The 19,994-nt window shown below is 45.8% G+C and overlaps 1 protein-coding gene across 1 annotated transcript in view; it reads left to right on the forward strand.

Moving 5' to 3' along the window:
- trip11 (thyroid hormone receptor interactor 11) overlaps positions 1-19,994 on the forward strand; it is a 57,789-nt gene that overhangs the window by 26,835 nt on the left and 10,960 nt on the right. Inside the window, exons 13-28 of the mRNA XM_036962313.1 lie at positions 403-570; positions 3,602-3,686; positions 6,625-7,010; positions 7,177-7,305; positions 7,508-7,615; positions 8,698-8,900; positions 10,071-10,209; positions 11,361-11,465; positions 12,443-12,976; positions 13,681-13,791; positions 14,101-14,271; positions 14,972-15,121; positions 15,635-15,828; positions 16,520-16,683; positions 17,774-17,877; positions 18,550-18,649. Coding sequence (XP_036818208.1) covers positions 403-570; positions 3,602-3,686; positions 6,625-7,010; positions 7,177-7,305; positions 7,508-7,615; positions 8,698-8,900; positions 10,071-10,209; positions 11,361-11,465; positions 12,443-12,976; positions 13,681-13,791; positions 14,101-14,271; positions 14,972-15,121; positions 15,635-15,828; positions 16,520-16,683; positions 17,774-17,877; positions 18,550-18,649 — 2,851 coding nt within the window. The remainder of the gene's footprint in view (positions 1-402; positions 571-3,601; positions 3,687-6,624; positions 7,011-7,176; positions 7,306-7,507; positions 7,616-8,697; positions 8,901-10,070; positions 10,210-11,360; positions 11,466-12,442; positions 12,977-13,680; positions 13,792-14,100; positions 14,272-14,971; positions 15,122-15,634; positions 15,829-16,519; positions 16,684-17,773; positions 17,878-18,549; positions 18,650-19,994) is intronic.

Below are 19,994 nucleotides of genomic sequence, written 5' to 3' on the forward strand. Positions count from 1 at the left end.
AATGTAATGACTCTCATAATTCGTAGACAAAGCTATGGATACGAGGACTTTGTTGACAAGATCAACATGATAACTGTAACCATGTGTTGGAGCTATACAGCGTTTGTTTACAATTACCTTGTTTACAAACAATGGAGTGAAACGTTTGCCGTTCCGATGGGGTTAGACAGTTGAACGAAGCTCATGAGACATTTATAAGTTATATATATATATATATATATATATATATATATATATATATATATATATATATATATATATATATATATATATATATATATAGTTTTTTATAATCAATGCCTATGTATCATTAAATTATAAGTCCAAAAAATGCATGTAGGAATTGCAGATTGCACCTTTTAATTTTTTTTTATTTTTATGATTCTAAATGTGAATCTCCAGGAGAAGGACTCCTTCACGGAGAGTCTGAGAGCCAACATGGCCGCCACCCAGAGGGAGCTGGAGGCCGGGGTCCAGGCAGCCACCCAGGAGGCTGAGACCCTGAGAGGAGCTCTGGAGGAGAAGGACAAGCAGCTGGGAGGCATGAAGGAAGACAACAGCCACCTGAAGGTAGGTCTACAATATGTATGCCATGGGTAACGTGCAATATATCTGTTATGCTATTCATTATGGTTTATTTGGATAGTGACAAGTACACGTTGAGACACATGTTGAGTGTGTAATGTACAGTGTCTATTTTGTATACAGCAGTACTGTGTGCCTAAGTTACTTTTCCCCCTTGGGGAAATTAAAGTTCATCCTCACCTCCGCTCTTACCCTTCTCACTGAACTACCCGGCCTGTCGTGACTGAACTACCCGGCCTGTCGTGACTGAACTACCCGGCCTGTTGTGACTGATCCACCTACCCGGCCTGTCGTGACTGATCCACCTACCCGGCCTGTCATGACTGATCCACCTACCCGGCCTGTCATGACTGATCCACCTACCCGGCCTGTCATGACTGATCTACCCGGCCTGTCGTGACTGATCCACCTACCCGGCCTGTCGTGACTGATCCACCTACCCGGCCTGTCGTGACTGATCCACCTACCCGGCCTGTCGTGACTGATCCACCTACCCGGCCTGTCGTGACTGATCCACCTACCCGGCCTGTCGTGACTGATCCACCTACCCGGCCTGTCGTGACTGATCCACCTACCCGGCCTGTCGTGACTGATCCACCTACCCGGCCTGTCGTGACTGATCCACCTACCCGGCCTGTCGTGACTGATCCACCTACCCGGCCTGTCGTGACTGATCCACCTACCCGGCCTGTCGTGACTGATCTACCCGGCCTGTCGTGACTGATCCACCTACCCGGCCTGTCCTGACTGATCTACCCGGCCTGTCGTGACTGATCCACCTACCCGGCCTGTCGTGACTGATCCACCTACCCGGCCTGTCCTGACTGATCTACCCGGCCTGTCGTGACTGATCCACCTACCCGGCCTGTCCTGACTGATCTACCCGGCCTGTCGTGACTGATCCACCTACCCGGCCTGTCCTGACTGATCTACCCGGCCTGTCGTGACTGATCCACCTACCCGGCCTGTCCTGACTGATCTACCCGGCCTGTCGTGACTGATCCACCTACCCGGCCTGTCATGACTGATCTACCCGGCCTGTCCTGACTGATCCACCTACCCGGCCTGTCGTGACTGATCCACCTACCCGGCCTGTCGTGACTGATCCACCTACCCGGCCTGTCATGACTGATCCACCTAACCGGCCTGTCCTGACTGATCTACCCGGCCTGTCGTGACTGATCCACCTACCCGGCCTGTCATGACTGATCTACCCGGCCTGTCCTGACTGATCCACCTACCCGGCCTGTCGTGACTGATCCACCTACCCGGCCTGTCATGACTGATCCACCTACCCGGCCTGTCATGACTGATCCACCTACCCGGCCTGTCATGACTGATCTACCCGGCCTGTCCTGACTGATCTACCCGGCCTGTCCTGACTGATCTACCCGGCCTGTCCTGACTGATCTACCCGGCCTGTCCTGACTGATCTACCCGGCCTGTCATGACTGATCTACCCGGCCTGTCATGACTGATCTACCCGGCCTGTCATGACTGATCTACCCGGCCTGTCATGACTGATCTACCTACCCGGCCTGTCATGACTGATCTACCTACCCGGCCTGCCATGACTGATCTACCCGGCCTGTCCTGACTGATCTACCTACCCGGCCTGCCATGACTGATCTACCCGGCCTGTCATGACTGATCTACCTACCCGGCCTGCCATGACTGATCTACCCGGCCTGTCCTGACTGATCTACCTACCCGGCCTGCCATGACTGATCTACCCGGCCTGCCATGACTGATCTACCTACCCGGCCTGCCATGACTGATCTACCCGGCCTTCCATGACTGATCTACCTACCCGGCCTGTCATGACTGATCTACCTACCCGGCCTGTCGTGACTGATCTACCCGGCCTGCCGTGACTGATCTACCTACCCGGCCTGCCATGACTGATCTACCCGGCCTTCCATGACTGATCTACCTACCCGGCCTGTCATGACTGATCTACCTACCCGGCCTGTCGTGACTGATCTACCCGGCCTGCCGTGACTGATCTACCTACCCGGCCTGTCATGACTGATCTACCTACCCGGCCTGTCATGACTGATCTACTTACCCGGCCTGCCATGACTGATCTACCCGGCCTGCCATGACTGATCTACCTACCCGGCCTGTCATGACTGATCTACCTACCCGGCCTGTCATGACTGATCTACCTACCCGGCCTGTCATGACTGATCTACCTACCCGGCCTGCCATGACTGATCTACCCGGCCTGCCATGACTGATCTACCCGGCCTGCCATGACTGATCTACCTACCCAGCCTGCCATGACTGAACTACCTACCCGGCCTGCCATGACTGAACTACCCGGCCTGTCCTGACTGATCTACCCGGCCTGTCCTGACTGATCTACCCGGCCTGTCCTGACTGATCTACCCGGCCTGTCCTGACTGATCTACCCGGCCTGTCCTGACTTATCTACCCGGCCTGTCCTGACTGATCTACCCGGCCTGTCCTGACTGATCTACCCGGCCTGTCCTGACTGATCTACCCGGTCTGTCCTGACTGATCTACCCAGCCTGTCCTGACTGATCTACCCGGCCTGTCATGACTGATCTACCCGGCCTGTCATGACTGATCTACCCGGCCTGCCATGACTGATCTACCTACCCGGCCTGCCATGACTGATCTACCCGGCCTGTCCTGACTGATCTACCTACCCGGCCTGCCATGACTGATCTACCCGGCCTGTCATGACTGAACTACCTACCCGGCCTGCCATGACTGATCTACCCGGCCTGTCATGACTGAACTACCTACCCGGCCTGCCATGACTGATCTACCCGGCCTGCCATGACTGATCTACCCGGCCTGTCATGACTGAACTACCTACCCGGCCTGTCGTGACTGATCTACCTACCCGGCCTGTCGTGACTGATCTACCCGGCCATCTAATCATCACCCCCCCTCCCACCACACCGCTTTAAAATCACTTTTAGATGATTAATTAATGTAATGAAAAGTGCAATAAAAGAGTAATAACTGATGATCACCCTATCAGGAGGAGATCGATCGCCTCAGGGACCAGCAGAACAGACCCCAGCCCTCCGGCCTGTCCGAGCCACGCACCCTGGACATCATCACAGGTAAATAGAATGACCTGTTCTGCTGTTGTTTAGAATGTGATGTGATTTCGTCTGTGTGTATTGTTATGGCTCCAGGCTTTCCCTTGGTGGCACCAGCCCATGATTTGGGGTCACCCCACAAATGTTTTGCAGCCGGCACATAATAAATACATTTCGAATCAAACTTTATTCGTCACGTGCGCCGAATACAACATGTGAAATGCAGTGAAATGCTTACAGGCCCTAACCAACAGTGTAGACCTTACAGTGAAATGCTTACAGGCCCTAACCAACAGTGTAGACCTTACAGTGAAATGCTGACTTACAAGCCCTAACCAACAGTTTAGACCTTACAGTGAAATGCTTACAGGCCCTAACCAACAGTGTAGACCTTACAGTGAAATGCTTACTTACAGGCCCTAACCAACAGTGTAGACCTTACAGTGAAATGCTTACAGGCCCTAATCAACAGTGTAGACCTTACAGTGAAATGCTTACAGGCCCTAACCAACAGTGTAGACCTTACAGTGAAATGCTTACAGGCCCTAATCAACAGTGTAGACCTTACAGTGAAATGCTTACAGGCCCTAACCAACAGTGTAGACCTTACAGTGAAATGCTTACAGGCCCTAACCAACAGTGTAGACCTGACAGTGAAATGCTTACAGGCCCTAACCAACAGTGCAATTTGTAAGTAAAAAATAGGTATTAGGTGAAAAATAGATAAGTAAAGAAATAAAAAAAAACTACAATAAATGACAGTGAAAAATAACAGTAGAGAGGCTATATACAGTAGAGGGGCTATATACAGTAGAGGGGCTATATACAGTAGAGGGGCTATATACAGTAGAGGGGCTATATACAGTAGAGGGGCTATATACAGTAGAGGGGCTATATACAGTAGAGGGGCTATATACAGTAGAGGGGCTATATACAGTAGAGGGGCTATATACAGTAGAGGGGCTATATACAGTAGAGGGGCTATATACAGTAGAGGGGCTATATACAGTAGAGGGGCTATATACAGTAGAGGGGCTATATACAGTAGAGGGGCTATATACAGTAGAGGGGCTATATACAGTAGAGGGGCTATATACAGTAGAGGGGCTATATACAGTAGAGGGGCTATATACAGTAGAGGGGCTATATACAGTAGAGGGGCTATATACAGTAGAGGGGCTATATACAGTAGAGGGGCTATATACAGTAGAGGGGCTATATACAGTAGAGAGGCTGTATACAGTAGAGGCTGTATACAGTAGAGGCTGTATACAGTAGAGGCTGTATACAGTAGAGGCTGTGTACAGTAGAGGCTGTGTACAGTAGAGGCTGTATACAGTAGAGGGGCTATATACAGTAGAGGCTGTATACAGTAGAGGCTGTATACAGTAGAGGCTGTATACAGTAGAGGCTATATACAGTAGAGGCTATATACGGTAGAGGGGCTATATACGGTAGAGGGGCTATATACGGTAGAGGGGCTATATACGGTAGAGGGGCTATATACGGTAGAGGGGCTATATACGGTAGAGGGGCTCTATACGGTAGAGGGGCTCTATACGGTAGAGGGGCTGTATACGGTAGAGGGGCTGTATACGGTAGAGGGGCTGTATACGGTAGAGGGGCTGTATACGGTAGAGGGGCTGTATACGGTAGAGGGGCTGTATACGGTAGAGGGGCTGTATACAGTAGAGGGGCTATATACAGTAGAGGGGCTATACACAGACACCGGTTGGTCGGGCTAATTGAGGTAGTATGTACATGAATGTATAGTTAAAGTGACTATGCATATATGATAAACAGAGTAGCAGCAGCGTGAAAGAGGGGTTGGTTGGGGGGGGGGGCATACAATGTAAATAGTCCGGGTAGCCATTTTGATGACCTGTTCAGGAGTCTTATGGCTTTGGGGTTAAAAACTGTTGAGAAGCCTTTTGGCCCTAGACTTGGCACTGACTTTATATGAGTCATCTTATAAAATAATGATGAAGTCGTTCACAATACTATATTAGGAAGGGTAATAGACTAGTGAAATCGTATTCAATAAATACGTTGTTACTTCTAACAGGCCAAACAGGAATGCACGATTAAAAAATATATAATCCAATGATTGTTATGAGTTTTGGGTTGAACATTATGCAAATGTTTTGTTATATCTTACTGTCAAAATAGCGCTCCAGAATTTAGTTTTTTTGGGGGGGGGGGGTTCAATTGAGATTCATTTTCCTTCATCTTTTATGTACGATGCACTAACATTTTTTATATAGGCCTAATTCGATCGGTTCTAATTTACCACCTGAGGAAGTAGAAAGCCAAAACACATTAGCTAGATCGCTAACGTTTAAATATAACACCATGTATTAATCTAACGGTAAATGTAAATCCTAATTTTTTAAAAAACACGTTGCAATGTGGCCGAGTTCACTTGTGATGGCCGGCGTGCTACGTATTTCAAAGCCCTATCAGATCAGATGTCTTGATTTGTTTAATTAGGTGTGCTTTGCGCTCGGTAAAGAGCGTTAAAGAAATAAACATTACACCTACAAGAAAGCGTTGACCGTCCTTCTCTTTTTCATTTGGACAACTTATCGCTTCCAAAGTAGAAGTTTTCACGCAATTCTAAGAGGTGTAAAAAAAGGCTCACTCACTACAGCTGCCGGTCCCAGCGCACCAGGCACAGCAGTGGGGGCAGACACTTTCATTACAGCAATCATGAGAATAATGCCTTTTTTACTGCTTAATCAAATTCATGGTTTTATCCGCCCTCAGAAAATAGGAAGTTTTGATTCAGGTGACCAGGTAGAATGTTTAGTGCGAACAATTAAAAATGTAACTCACGCAAAGGGTTGCAAAAATACCTTTTTTTTTTTATTAATTTTTTAAGTCGCCGTCTCATAGTCCTGCAGAAAGGAATCGCCTTGACGACAGTCACATTCAGATTTACAAAAAATGTTAATCACAGAACTGGAGAATGAGATCAGCCAGCTGAAGAGCACCAGAGACGGACTGGAGGAGGAGGGCCACTCCCTGAAGAGGAGAGTGGAGGAGCAGCGGGGTCACCTCCTCTCCTCCCAGCAGTCTCTCCTGGCGCAGCAGAATGAGTTGGAGCAGGCCCACCAACGCCACGAGCAGAGCAGAGAGAACTACGATAGGCTGATCCACGCCAAGGACGAGGAGATTGGGCGCCTGCAGCAGGAAGTAGATCACCTCGGCCACACCCACTCCTCCCAGGAACAGGAAGTGGTCATACTCCAACAGGAAGACAAGACCCAGTCGTCCCTGAATAACGGAGAGAACGACAACGAGAAACATGACCTGTCAAAGGTGGAGATAAACCGTCTGGTGAAGGTAATTCCTGCATTTTATTATTTAATATTATAACAATAATCTAATAAATAATCTGATTTCTGTTAAATGACAACATAAAATTAAAATAAATGTAATGACATCATTCATCTCACTTGACTTGAGCAACTGTGGCCTTCTTGCTAATACATCGGATCTAACCCTGAAGGGCATCAAGGAGAAAGAGACTGAAATCAGCCAGCTGAATGAGAAGAACCTGAACCTGACCAGACAGCTGGCCCAACTGGTGGTCTCCAGAGAGGAGATTGGGAAACTCTCCCAGATGCTCTTGCAGAAGGTATGTCATTTTTAAAAGGGCAATATGCAGTTGAAACAACTGTTTTAGTAAAAAAGCCGAGGGATGGGGCTGGAGAAATGTAACGTCTGGACCCTACTATGGATACAAGGACTTGACCATCCATGATATCAAATGTATAATTTAACCATGTTTTGAGACGATGTAACAGTTTTTCAATATACCGATTTTTATTTCTCTCAAGGACCTGGAGATCCAGGCACTGCATGCTAGAGTCTCCCTGGGGGGTCACAGCCAGGACGTGATGTTCCTCCAGCAGCAACTGCAGGCTTACGCCGTGGAGAGAGAGCAGGTCAGAATCACAATCGGAATAAACTTTATTTGCCAAGTAGACTGTATTATTGTTACACTACCGTGCAAAAGTTTGGGGTCGTTTAGAAATGTCCTTGCTTTTGAAAGAAAAACACTTTTTTTTTTTTGTCCATTTTTAAAATAACATCAAATTGATCAGAAATACAGTGTAGACATTGTTAATGTTGTAATTGACTATTGTAGCTGGAAACGGGCAGATTATTTTTAATGGAATATCTACATAGGCGTACAGAGGCCCATTATGAGCAACCATCACTACTGCGTTCCAATGGCACGCTGTGTTAGCTAATCCAAGTTTATTATTTTAAAAGGCTAATTGATCATTAATTAGAAAACCCTTTTGCAATTATGTTAGCACAGCTGAAAACTGTTGTTCTGATTAAAGAAGGAATAAAACTGTCCTTCAGACTAGTTCAGTATGACTCCGGGATGCTGGTCTTCTAGGCAGAGTTCCTCTGTCCAGTGCCTGTGTTCTTTTGCCCATCTTAATCTTTTATTTTTATTGGCCAGTCTGAGAGATGGCTTTTTCTTTGCAACTCTGCCTAGAAGGCCAGCATCCCGGAGTCGCCTCTTCACTGTTGACGTTGAGACTGGTGCTTTGCGGGTGTTCTGCGTTTATCTAATGACAAATTAGCCTTTTAAAATGATAAATCTTGGATTAGCTAACACAACGCGCCTCTGGAACACAGGAGTGATGGCTGCTGATAATGGGCCTCTGTACACCTATGTAGATATTCCATTAAAAATCATCCAATTCCAGCTACAATAGTCATTTACAACATTAACAATGTCTACACTGTATTTCTGATCAATTTGATGTTATTTTAATGAACCAAAAATGTGCTTTTCTTTCAAAAACAAGGACATTTCTAAGTGACCCCAAACCTTTAAACGGTAGAAGTAGTCTACATATAGTAGTACAGATGTAGTAAAAACAGAACAATAAGAGGATATAATAAACAAATTGACATTTTTTTTTTAATTGTGTAAAGTGACTGTGTAAAATGTGTGACTGTGTAGAATTTGGGATTGTTGAAGTAAAATGTGTTTTTGTTAATTTAGGTGCTGGCGGTGCTGAATGAGAAGACGAGGGAGAACAGTCAGCTGAGGGGGGACTACCAGCGCATCATGGACATTGTAGCAGGGAAGGAAGCTGTGCTCCTCAAGGTCCAGCAGGAGAACCAGAGGCTGTCCACCATGTCTGACCCCTCAGGCAGCCAGGAGATGTTCAGAGAGACCATCCAGAACCTGTCCCGGATCATCAGGTGTAGTTGTGTTGTACATTCGGTGCAGAAATACAGTAACTCAGTTGGTAGAACAAGGCCCTTGCAACTCCAGGATTGTGGATTCCTTTCCCGGGAATGCAAGTCCATTTGAATTAAAGTGTCTGCTAAATGATATACACTACCGTTCAAGAGTTTGGGGTCCATAAAAATAAAAAAAGAAATGGTATCTCAGAATGGCCGATAAAAATAAAAGATTAAGATGGGCAAAAGAACACAGACACTGGACAGAGGAACTCTGCCTAGAAGGCCAGCATCCCGGAGTCGCCTCTTCACTGTTGACGTTGAGACTGGTGTTTTGCAGGGTTCTATTTAATGAAGCTGCCAGTTGAGGACTTGTGAGGCGTCTGTTTCTCAAATTAGACACTCTAAAATACTTGTCCTCTTGCTCAGTTGTGCACCGGGGCCTCCCACTACTCGTTCTCTTCTGGTTAGAGCCAGTTTGCTCTGTTCTGTGAATGGAGTAGTACACAGCGTTGTACTAGATCTTCAGTTTCTTGGCAATTTCTCACATGAAATAGCCTTCATTTCTCAGAACAAGAATAGACTGACGAGTGTCAGAAGAAAGTCCTTTGTTTCTGGCCATTTTGAGCCTGTAATCGAACCCACAATTGCTGATTCTCCAGACACTCAACTAGTCTAAAGAAGGCCAGTTTTATTCCGTCTTTAATCAGTTTTCAGCTGTGCTAACATAATTGCAAAAGGACTTTCTAATGATCAATTAGCCTTTTGATTGTTGCTGATAATGGGCCTCTCTACTCCTATGTAGATATTCCAGAAAAAATCAGCAGTTTCCAGCTACAACAGTCATTTACAACATCAACAATGTCTACACTGTATTTCTGATCAATTTGATGTTGTTTTAATGGACAAAAAATTTGCTTTTCTTTCAATCACAAGTACATTTCTAAGTGACCACAAACTTTTGAACGGTGGTGTATATATATGTATGTGTAATAAATTGTTTTATATATATATATATATATATATAAAATGTGTTTTGGTGCCATCTTGCCCCTTCTAGTGTACTGTGCCCTACTTGGTAATGTCATGTATCCATGTGCTGTTTAATTATATTCTCCTGTCCTTGAGCATGCAAATACAATTTAATTTTCTTATTATTATTGTCATCATCGTTGTTGTTATTATCAGAGAGAAGGACATTGAGATCGACGCGCTGACCCAGAAGTGCCAGACCCTGGTGTCGGTGCTGCAGGCAGGAGACTCTGGAGGCGTCAGCTCCAACCAGTTTGAAGAACTGCTGCAGGACAGGGACACACTGAAACAACAGGCAAGACCAGATAGTTAGCATTTTGGTCTGTTTTTACAGAACTGTGCCTGCCTTTGTGTCATAAAACCTTCTCGCGGGAGGTAAAAACATGATTCACATCACAGATGAGGAATCGCTGTTTTTTAAAGTGCGATAGTGCAATTCCATGTATAAAGGTGTCTCTAATGTATATATTGGAAGATGCATAATGTAGCTGAGGCTAATGTAGCTGAGGCTAATGTAGCTGAGGCTAATGTATATATTGGAAGGTGCCTAATGTAGCTGAGGCTAATGTAGCTGAGGCTAATGTAGCTGAGGCTAATGTAGCTGTGTCTAATGTAGCTGTGGCTAATGTAGCTGTGGCTAATGTAGCTGAGGCTAATGTAGCTGAGGCTAATGTAGCTGAGGCTAATGTAGCTGTGTCTAATGTAGCTGTGTCTAATGTAGCTGTGGCTAATGTAGCTGAGGCTAATGTAGCTGAGGCTAATGTAGCTGAGGCTAATGTAGCTGTGTCTAATGTAGCTGTGGCTAATGTATATATTGGAAGGTGGCTAATGTAGCTGAGGCTAATGTAGCTGTGGCTAATGTAGCTGTGTCTAATGTAGCTGTGTCTAATGTAGCTGAGGCTAATGTAGCTGTGGCTAATGTAGCTGTGTCTAATGTAGCTGTGTCTAATGTAGCTGTGGCTAATGTAGCTGAGGCTAATGTAGCTGAGGCTAATGTAGCTGTGTCTAATGTAGCTGTGGCTAATGTATATATTGGAAGGTGGCTAATGTAGCTGAGGCTAATGTAGCTGAGGCTAATGTAGCTGTGGCCAATGTAGCTGTGGCTAATGTAGCTGTGGCTAATGTAGCTGTGGCCAATGTAGCTGTGGCTAATGTATGTATTGGAAGGTGGCTAATGTAGCTGAGGCTAATGTAGCTGTGGCTAATGTAGCTGTGGCCAATGTAGCTGTGGCTAATGTATGTATTGGAAGGTGGCTAATGTAGCTGAGGCTAATGTAGCTGAGGCTAATGTAGCTGTGTCTAATGTAGCTGAGGCTAATGTAGCTGAGGCTAATGTGGCTGAGGCTAATGTAGCTGTGTCTAATGTAGCTGAGGCTAATGTAGCTGAGGCTAATGTAGCTGAGGCTAATGTAGCTGTGTCTAATGTATGTATTGTAATGTATCCAGGTGAAGAAGATGGAGGAGTGGAAGATGCAGGTGATCACCACGGTAAAGAACATGCAGCATGAATCTGGCCAGCTGGTAGAGGAGCTCCACAAGCTACAGGGACAGGTAACCTTCATCATATATTAAAGTCATGAATCATGAATCATATGTAATATAGGGAATCATATGTAATATAATGAATCTGGACAGCTGGTAGAGGAGCTCCACAAGCTACAGGGACAGGTAACCTTCATCATATATTAAAGTCATGAATCATGAATCATATGTAATATAGGGAATCATATGTAATATAATGAATCTGGACAGCTGGTAGAGGAGCTCCACAAGCTACAGGGACAGGTAACCATCATCATATATTAAAGTAATGAATCATGAATCATATGTAATATAGGGAATCATATGTAATATAATGAATCTGGACAGCTGGTAGAGGAGCTCCACAAGCTACAGGGACAGGTAACCATCATCATATATTATAGTAATGAATCATGTATCATATGTAATGATAATGAGCCTGCCCAGCAGTAATAATGTTAAGATAAAGTACTAACTCAATTGGCGATTGGCAAAGTCACCCCAAAGTCACCCCAAACGATTGGCGAAGTCACCCTAAACGGAAACCCAAATTAGAAAGATGTGAGAACTTGTGAAATCCTGATTTTGTCCAAATAATCATTATTGAAATATCTGCTTACCTGAACATTAGTCGTCCCATCCCACTGTCTGTTGACAGATGCTACGATGACTATAGACATCACCATAGACCCTGTAGACAGCCTGTCCATCATGACAGATCTCTTCCTCCACTTGAAAGGAAAGTCTTTCAACAACATAATCTTTTGTCATGTGTTTTTTTTTAGCTGAGTTTTCTGTTTATTTTTTTTTGGGGGGGGGGGCGGGGTGGTTCCCAATTGGGGTGTTTTATGGGTACATGATCACGATAGGACAAAGGTTGACATCGCCCAACCCCTTCTGTCAACTACAACGTGACGAGTCGGCCAGCCCGCTGAACCTACTAGTGATCCGTCATTCAGCAGCCTTATTGGGATGAATAAAGGACTGTTTTGTCTCTGATCCTGTAGGTGGATGCAGACAACGACTGCACCTCGACTCTCTCCGTGGACTACAGCCGTCTGATCCACAGCTATGAGCAGAAGGAGAGGAAGCTCGGCAGTCTCAGTCACGAACTAGCCCACGTCCAACAGACCATCAGCCAGCTGAGCAGTACTAAAGATGTCCTCCTGGGGAAACTGGACAGTGTGGCGCAGAGTCCCCAAGTCACCCCACTGTCTGCTGCCCTGACGTCTACTGCCCAGCATCCTGCTGCAGTGGAACCTCCCAGACACCAGGTGGCAGCACCTGCAACACCAGGGAACCAGGAAGGACTGAGACAGGAGTTGGAGTCTCTGAGAGCCCTCCTGTCTGAGAGGGAGACTATGATCAGGACCTTGCAGGAGAATAACCACCGCCTGTGTAACTCAGCCCAGGTGTCAGACAGCGAGCAGCGAGGCCACGCCGAGGAGGCCAGACAGGTCAGAGAGAGACTGGACGTTCTGCAGCGCTCTGTCAGGGAGAAAGACCTGCTCATCAAGACTAAAGGAGATCAACTCACCCAGGTGTGTGTGTGTGTGTGTGTGTGTGTGTGTGTGTGTGTGTGTGTGTGTGTGTGTGTGTGTGTGTGTGTGTGTGTGTGTGTGTGTGTGTGTGTGTGTGATATATGAGGAAGGCACAGCGTGTGCGCTATTAAGACTTAAATGTAACCGTAAATAAAATCTATATTCAGTTGCAACTGAATCAAGTGACTAATGACCCCTTCATTAGAATGAGTACAACGGTCAATTCAAGTGAATTATGTCATAAATGGTGGACTGGCAGCCATTTTGAGTGTCCACATAGGTGCAAAGGTAGGATGTTCTAGCAGCCATTTTGAGTGTCCACATAGGTGCAAAGTAGGACGTTCTAGCAGCCATTTTGAGTGTCCACATAGGTGCAAAGGTAGGATGTTCTAGCAGCCATTTTGAGTGTCCACATAGGTGCAAAGGAGGATGTTCTAGCAGCCATTTTGAGTGTCCACATAGGTGCAAAGGTAGGACGTTTTAGCAGCCATTTTGAGTGTTCACATAGGTGCAAAGGTAGGACGTTCTAGCAGCCATTTTGAGTGTCCACATAGGTGCAAAGGTAGGATGTTCTAGCAGCCATTTTGAGTGTCCACATAGGTGCAAAGGTAGGATGTTCTAGCAGCCATTTTGAGTGTCCACATAGGTGCAAAGGTAGGATGTTCTAGCAGCCATTCAATCTGTGCATTTGTTTATTTATCCAGGTGAGTGAGAGCCTGAGGAACCGTGAGAGCGACAACGAGGTGTTAAAACAAGCCGTGACCAACCTGAAGGAGCGAGCTCTTATCCTGGAGATGGATACCAGGAAGCTGAAGGTAGGTAGCCCAGCGGCTCAGGAGTTCAAACTTTTAACCGGAAGATAGCCAGTTCGAATCCTGGGCTGGATTGACCTGAAATCTGGAGGGCTGCTAAGATGTGGAGGTCATCCTAAAGATGTTGGGTTCTTGAGCAAGGCCCTTAAACCCACAACATGCTCTCTATCCAGTGGCACTAGACTGCAGCTTGACCCTTGTGTGTGAGGGTCAAGTGTGCTGTCTGGAGGGGATTGAGAGATATAAGATATATTAAGATATATTTCCGTTGTTGGCTGAAACCTGGTAAAATAAAGTTGTGTTGTATTGAAGGATGAGAACGAGGCTGTGGCCCAGCGGAGCAGGGAGAAGGAGTCAGAGTTCAGAGCCCTGCAGGAGACCAACATGCAGGTGTCCCTCCTCATGAGGGAGAAGGAGTTTGAGAGGAGCGCCATGTCGGAGAAGGCTGCCGCCATGGAGAAGATGCTCAAGGACAGAGAACAGGTTAGGATGTTTGTACTGTACAAAATCAGTTACTATAAACTACTAACTACACATTTTTGGGAGAATGATCATTGGGGGACTTAAAATGCCATAACTCAAATCCTTTATTGAAGCGATAAGGCCAGAGGGAGGTGTGATATATGACCAATATACCACGGCTAAGGGCTGTTCTTAGACACGACACAACGCGGAGTGCCTGGATACAGCCCTTAGCCATGGTATATTGGCCATATACCACAAACCCCTGAGGTGCCTTATTGCTATTATAAACTGGTTACCAACGTAAATTAGAGCAGTGTAAGTAAACGTTTTGTCATACCCGTGGTATACGGTCTGATATACCACGGCTGTCAGCCAATCAGCATTCCGGGCTGGAACCACCCAGTTTATAATTAGTAATAGATTACAGATCTAGTGAAGGACAGAGAAATTCAATCAAATAAGTAAAATAGGCTATTTAAATAGTTTAAATACATTTTCAAACACTTGGTTAAATCTTTTCTCAAACTGATCAATAATGTATTTTTTCCTGACCCTGTAAAACAACACTTTCACTGCACCTATCAGGTGTGTGTGTGTGTTTTCATAACCTGACCGTTCCATTGCGGTGTCCCATGGCAACAGTCAGAAGAGCGGGAAGCAGAACCAGCTGTTTGATCAACATTTTTTTTAAATACATTTTTATTGATACGTTTCCCAGGGCAACAGCCAGAAGTCTGGAGAGCTCAACCAGCTCCTGAACGAGCTGAGGTCCATGCAGGAGAAAGCTGTGGCATTCCAGCAGGAGAGAGACCAGGTCATGCTGGCTCTGAAACAGAAACAGATGGAGACGACAGCCATACAGACAGAGGTAGGATTGATGGACACACACACCAGGGTTTATGTTAGGGAAATGGTGGCCCGTCCAGGGTTTCTGGTAGGAAAATGGTGGCCCGTCCAGGGTTTCTGGTAGGGAAATGGTGGCCCGTCCAGGGTTTCTGGTAGGGAAATGGTGGCCCGTCCAGGGTTTCTGTTAGGGAAATGGTGGCCCGTCCAGGGTTTCTGTTAGGAAAATGGTGGCCCGTCCAGGGTTTCTGTTAAGGAAATGGTGGCCCGTCCAGGGTTTCTGGTAGGGAAATGGTGGCCCGTCCAGGGTTTCTGGTAGGGAAATGGTGGCCCGTCCAGGGTTTCTGGTAGGGAAATGGTGGCCCGTCCAGGGTTTCTGGTAGGGAAATGGTGGTCTTTTATTATTCAAAAACATCTCTCGCTCTCGCTCTCTCTCTGTGTATGTTTTTCTCGCTCCGCCTGTCTCCTCTCTCTCTCCCTGTCTCTCTCTCGAACTGTCTGTCTCCTCTCTTTCGAACCGCCTGTCTCGCTCTCTCAGCTGCAGCATGTGAAGGACAGAGAGCAGCGGTTGAAGTTGGAGCTGGACCGACTACGTAACCACCTGCTGGAGATAGAGGAGTCCTACACACGGGAGGTCCTCGCCGCGGAGGACAGGGAGGCGGAACTACGCAAGAGAGTCACGCTATTGGACGACAGACTGGCCACTTCCTCCAGTCAGGTGGAGAGCACCAGGTAAACATGTTCAGTAGGCACGAAGATGAAACAGGGAAGTACTATCTGAACGTTTTTGAAACGTCTTGAAACATTTTTTTGACTCTGGGGGCCCTAATGAACAAGACCCCTTGAAAACAGATGGTCTGTTTATCACTGGTGTTGGTTGAGTTACAGAAGGATAAAAACGTTATTGTCCCGTGTCCACGAACACACAGAAATGTACGTCCAATTGAAAGTTTGTGTTCTGCACTATCAAATCAAATGTATTTGTCACATACACATGGTTAGCAGATGTTAATGCGAGTGTAGCGAAATGCTTGTGCTTCTAGTTCCGACAATGTAGTAATAACCAACGAGTAATCTAACCTAAACAATTCCAAAACTACTACCTTATACACACAAGTGTAAAGGGATAAAGAATATGTACATAAAGATATATCAATGAGTGATGGTACAGAACGGCATAGGCAGGATGCAGTAGATGGTATTGAGTACAGTATATACATATGAGATGAGTAATGTAGGGTATGTAAACATTATATTAAGTAGCATTGTTTAAAGTGACTAGTGATACATTTTACATCCATTTCCATTATTAAAGTGGCCAGAGTTGAGTCGGTGTGTTGGCAGCAGCCACTCGATGTTAGACGCAGCGAGGTTTGGGTAGCAGAAAAACGAGAGACATCCTTCTTCTTTGTTTGTCTCGTAGCCACCAGGCGTCTCTCCAGGTGGAGTCTCTCCAGGAGCAGCTGAGTGGAACGGTGAGGCAGAGAGACGAGGCCTTGACTCAGCTCAGAGCAGCACGGGACCAGGTCAACCAGTACGCCGTGTCCCTGTCCAACCTCCAGATGGTGCTAGAGCAGTTCCAGCAAGGCAAGACTACTGGCCTCCACTGGTCTGGTCCCAGATCAGTTTGTGCTGTGTAGATGGCGTCTATGATCGATGTAATGCCATGATAAGGACCGTAGGAGTTGGTAAGAGCACTAACAGGTCTGGGACCAGGCTAGCCTCTCTGCTGTAATGCATGTTGTTTATTTTTGGTATCCAGATCTGTTGGTGTTGTATAGCCAACTCTATGGTCACTGAGGCTGTAGTGATTATATAGCCTGGTATCCAGATCTATTAGTGTTGTATAGCCAACTCTATGGTCACTGAGGCGGTAGGGAGAATATAGCCTGGTATCCAGATCTGTTAGTGCTCTATAGCCAACTCTATGGTCACTGAGGCGGTAGGGAGAATATAGCCTGGTATCCAGATCTGTTAGTGTTGTATAGCCAACTCTATGGTCACTGAGGCTGTAGTGATTATATAGCCTGGTATCCAGATCTATTAGTGTTGTATAGCCAACTCTATGGTCACTGAGGCGGTAGGGAGAATATAGCCTGGTATCCAGATCTGTTAGTGCTCTATAGCCAACTCTATGGTCACTGAGGCGGTAGGGAGAATATAGCCTGGTATCCAGATCTGTTAGTGCTCTATAGCCAACTCTATGGTCACTGAGGCGGTAGGGAGAATATAGCCTGGTATCCAGATCTGTTAGTGCTCTATAGCCAACTCTATGGTCACTGAGGCGGTAGGGAGAATATAGCCTGGTATCCAGATCTGTTAGTGCTCTATAGCCAATTCTATGGTCACTGAGGCTGTAGTGATTATATAGCCTGGTATCCAGATCTATTAGTGTTGTATAGCCAACTCTATGGTCTCTGAGGTTGTAGTGATTATATAGCCTGGTATCCAGATCTGTTAGTGCTGTAGAGCCAACTCTATAGTCACTGAGGTTGTAGTGATTATATAGCCTGGTGTCCAGATCTGTTTGTGCTCTATAGCCAACTTGATGCTATACCACACACAGATCTGGGACCAGTCTCATCTAAAAGCAACATCAACTCCGACAGAGAAAATAGAGCTCTTCTGGTCTTTATAAAGATATGAACCTCTTCTCTCTGTGTTCTCCTCCCAACAGAAGAGAAAGCCATGTATTCGTCAGAGCTCGATAAATACAAGAGGGAGAAGGACGAGTGGAGAAGAAAAGCACTTAAACTGGAGGACGTGGCCTCAGCACTTCAGGTAGGACACTTCAGAACAACTCTCATCAAGTACACATCCACTCCTCAATCATATAGTCCTCAGGTTAGTCCAAACAACTACCTCTCCCCCTACTGTATGTATTTATTTTGCTCCTTTGCACCCCATTATTTTTATTTCTACTTTGCACATTCTTCCACTGCAAATCTACCATTCCAGTGTTTTACTTGCTATATTGTATTTACTTCGCCACCATGGCCTTTTTTTTGCCTTTACCTCCCTTCTCACCTCATTTGCTCACATTGTATATAAACTTGTTTCTACTGTATTATTGACTGTATGTTTGTTTTACTCCATGTGTAACTCTGTGTCGTTGTATCTGTCGAACTGCTTTGCTTTATCTTGGCCAGGTCACAGTTGTAAATGAGAACTTGTTCTCAACTGGCCTACCTGGTTAAATAAAGGTGAAATAAATAAAAATAAATGTTACATTCTGACTTATTGGTCTACTTATCATATCTCTCTCTCTCTCTCTCTCTCTGTCTCTCTCTCTCTCTCTCTCTCTCTCTCTCTGTCTTTCTCGCTCTGTGTCTCTCGCTCTCTGTCTCTCTCGCTCTGTGTCTCTCTCGCTCTGTGTCTCTCTCGCTCTGTGTCTCTCTCGCTCTCGCTCTGTCTCTCTCGCCCTCTCTGTCTCTCGCTGTGTCACTCTCTCAGATCAACCTAGATGAGGCTAATGCTGCTCTGGACTCAGCCTCCAGACTCACTGACCAGCTGGACCTAAAGGAGGAACAGCTAGAAGAGCTCAAAAAACAAGGTGGGAGAGAGCATGAAGGAACTTCTGACCGGGGCCTTATGGGAAATAAAGTGTTTTATCTTCCACCAGGGCCTTATGGGAAATAAAGTGTTTTATCTTCCACCAGGGCCTTATGGGAAATAAAGTGTTTTATCTTACACCAGGGCCTTATGGGAAATAAAGTGTTCTACTTCCACCAGGGCCTTATGGGAAATAAAGTGTTCTACTTCTGACCAGGGCCTTATGGGAAATAAAGTGTTCTACTTCTGACCAGGGCCTTATGGGAAATAAAGTGTTCTACTTCTGACCAGGGCCTTATGGGAAATAAAGTGTTCTACTTCCACCAGGGCCTTATGGGAAATAAAGTGTTCTACTTCTGACCAGGGCCTTATGGGAAATAAAGTGTTCTACTTCTGACCAGGGCCTTATGGGAAATAAAGTGTTCTACTTCTGACCAGGGCCTTATGGGAAATAAAGTGTTCTACTTCTGACCAGGGCCTTATGGGAAATAAAGTGTTCTACTTCTGACCAGGGCCTTATGGGAAATAAAGTGTTCTACTTCTGACCAGGGCCTTATGGGAAATAAAGTGTTCTACTTCTGACCAGGGCCTTATGGGAAATAAAGTGTTCTACTTCCACCAGGGCCTTATGGGAAATAAAGTGTTCTACTTCTGACCAGGGCCTTATGGGAAATAAAGTGTTCTACTTCTGACCAGGGCCTTATGGGAAATAAAGTGTTCTACTTCTGACCAGGGCCTTATGGGAAATAAAGTGTTCTACTTCTGACCAGGGCCTTATGGGAAATAAAGTGTTCTACTTCCACCAGGGCCTTATGGGAAATAAAGTGTTCTACTTCTGACCAGGGCCTTATGGGAAATAAAGTGTTCTACTTCTGACCAGGGCCTTATGGGAAATAAAGTGTTCTACTTCTGACCAGGGCCTTATGGGAAATAAAGTGTTCTACTTCCACCAGGGCCTTATGGGAAATAAAGTGTTCTACTTCTGACCAGGGCCTTATGGGAAATAAAGTGTTCTACTTCTGACCAGGGCCTTATGGGAAATAAAGTGTTCTACTTCTGACCAGGGCCTTATGGGAAATAAAGTGTTCTACTTCCACCAGGGCCTTATGGGAAATAAAGTGTTCTACTTCTGACCAGGGCCTTATGGGAAATAAAGTGTTCTACTTCTGACCAGGGCCTTATGGGAAATAAAGTGTTCTACTTCTGACCAGGGCCTTATGGGAAATAAAGTGTTCTACTTCCACCAGGGCCTTATGGGAAATAAAGTGTTCTACTTCTGACCAGGGCCTTATGGGAAATAAAGTGTTCTACTTCTGACCAGGGCCTTATGGGAAATAAAGTGTTCT

The sequence above is a fragment of the Oncorhynchus mykiss genome, chromosome 25, assembly GCF_013265735.2.
Source record: "Oncorhynchus mykiss isolate Arlee chromosome 25, USDA_OmykA_1.1, whole genome shotgun sequence".
NCBI classification, from domain to species: domain Eukaryota; kingdom Metazoa; phylum Chordata; class Actinopteri; order Salmoniformes; family Salmonidae; genus Oncorhynchus; species Oncorhynchus mykiss.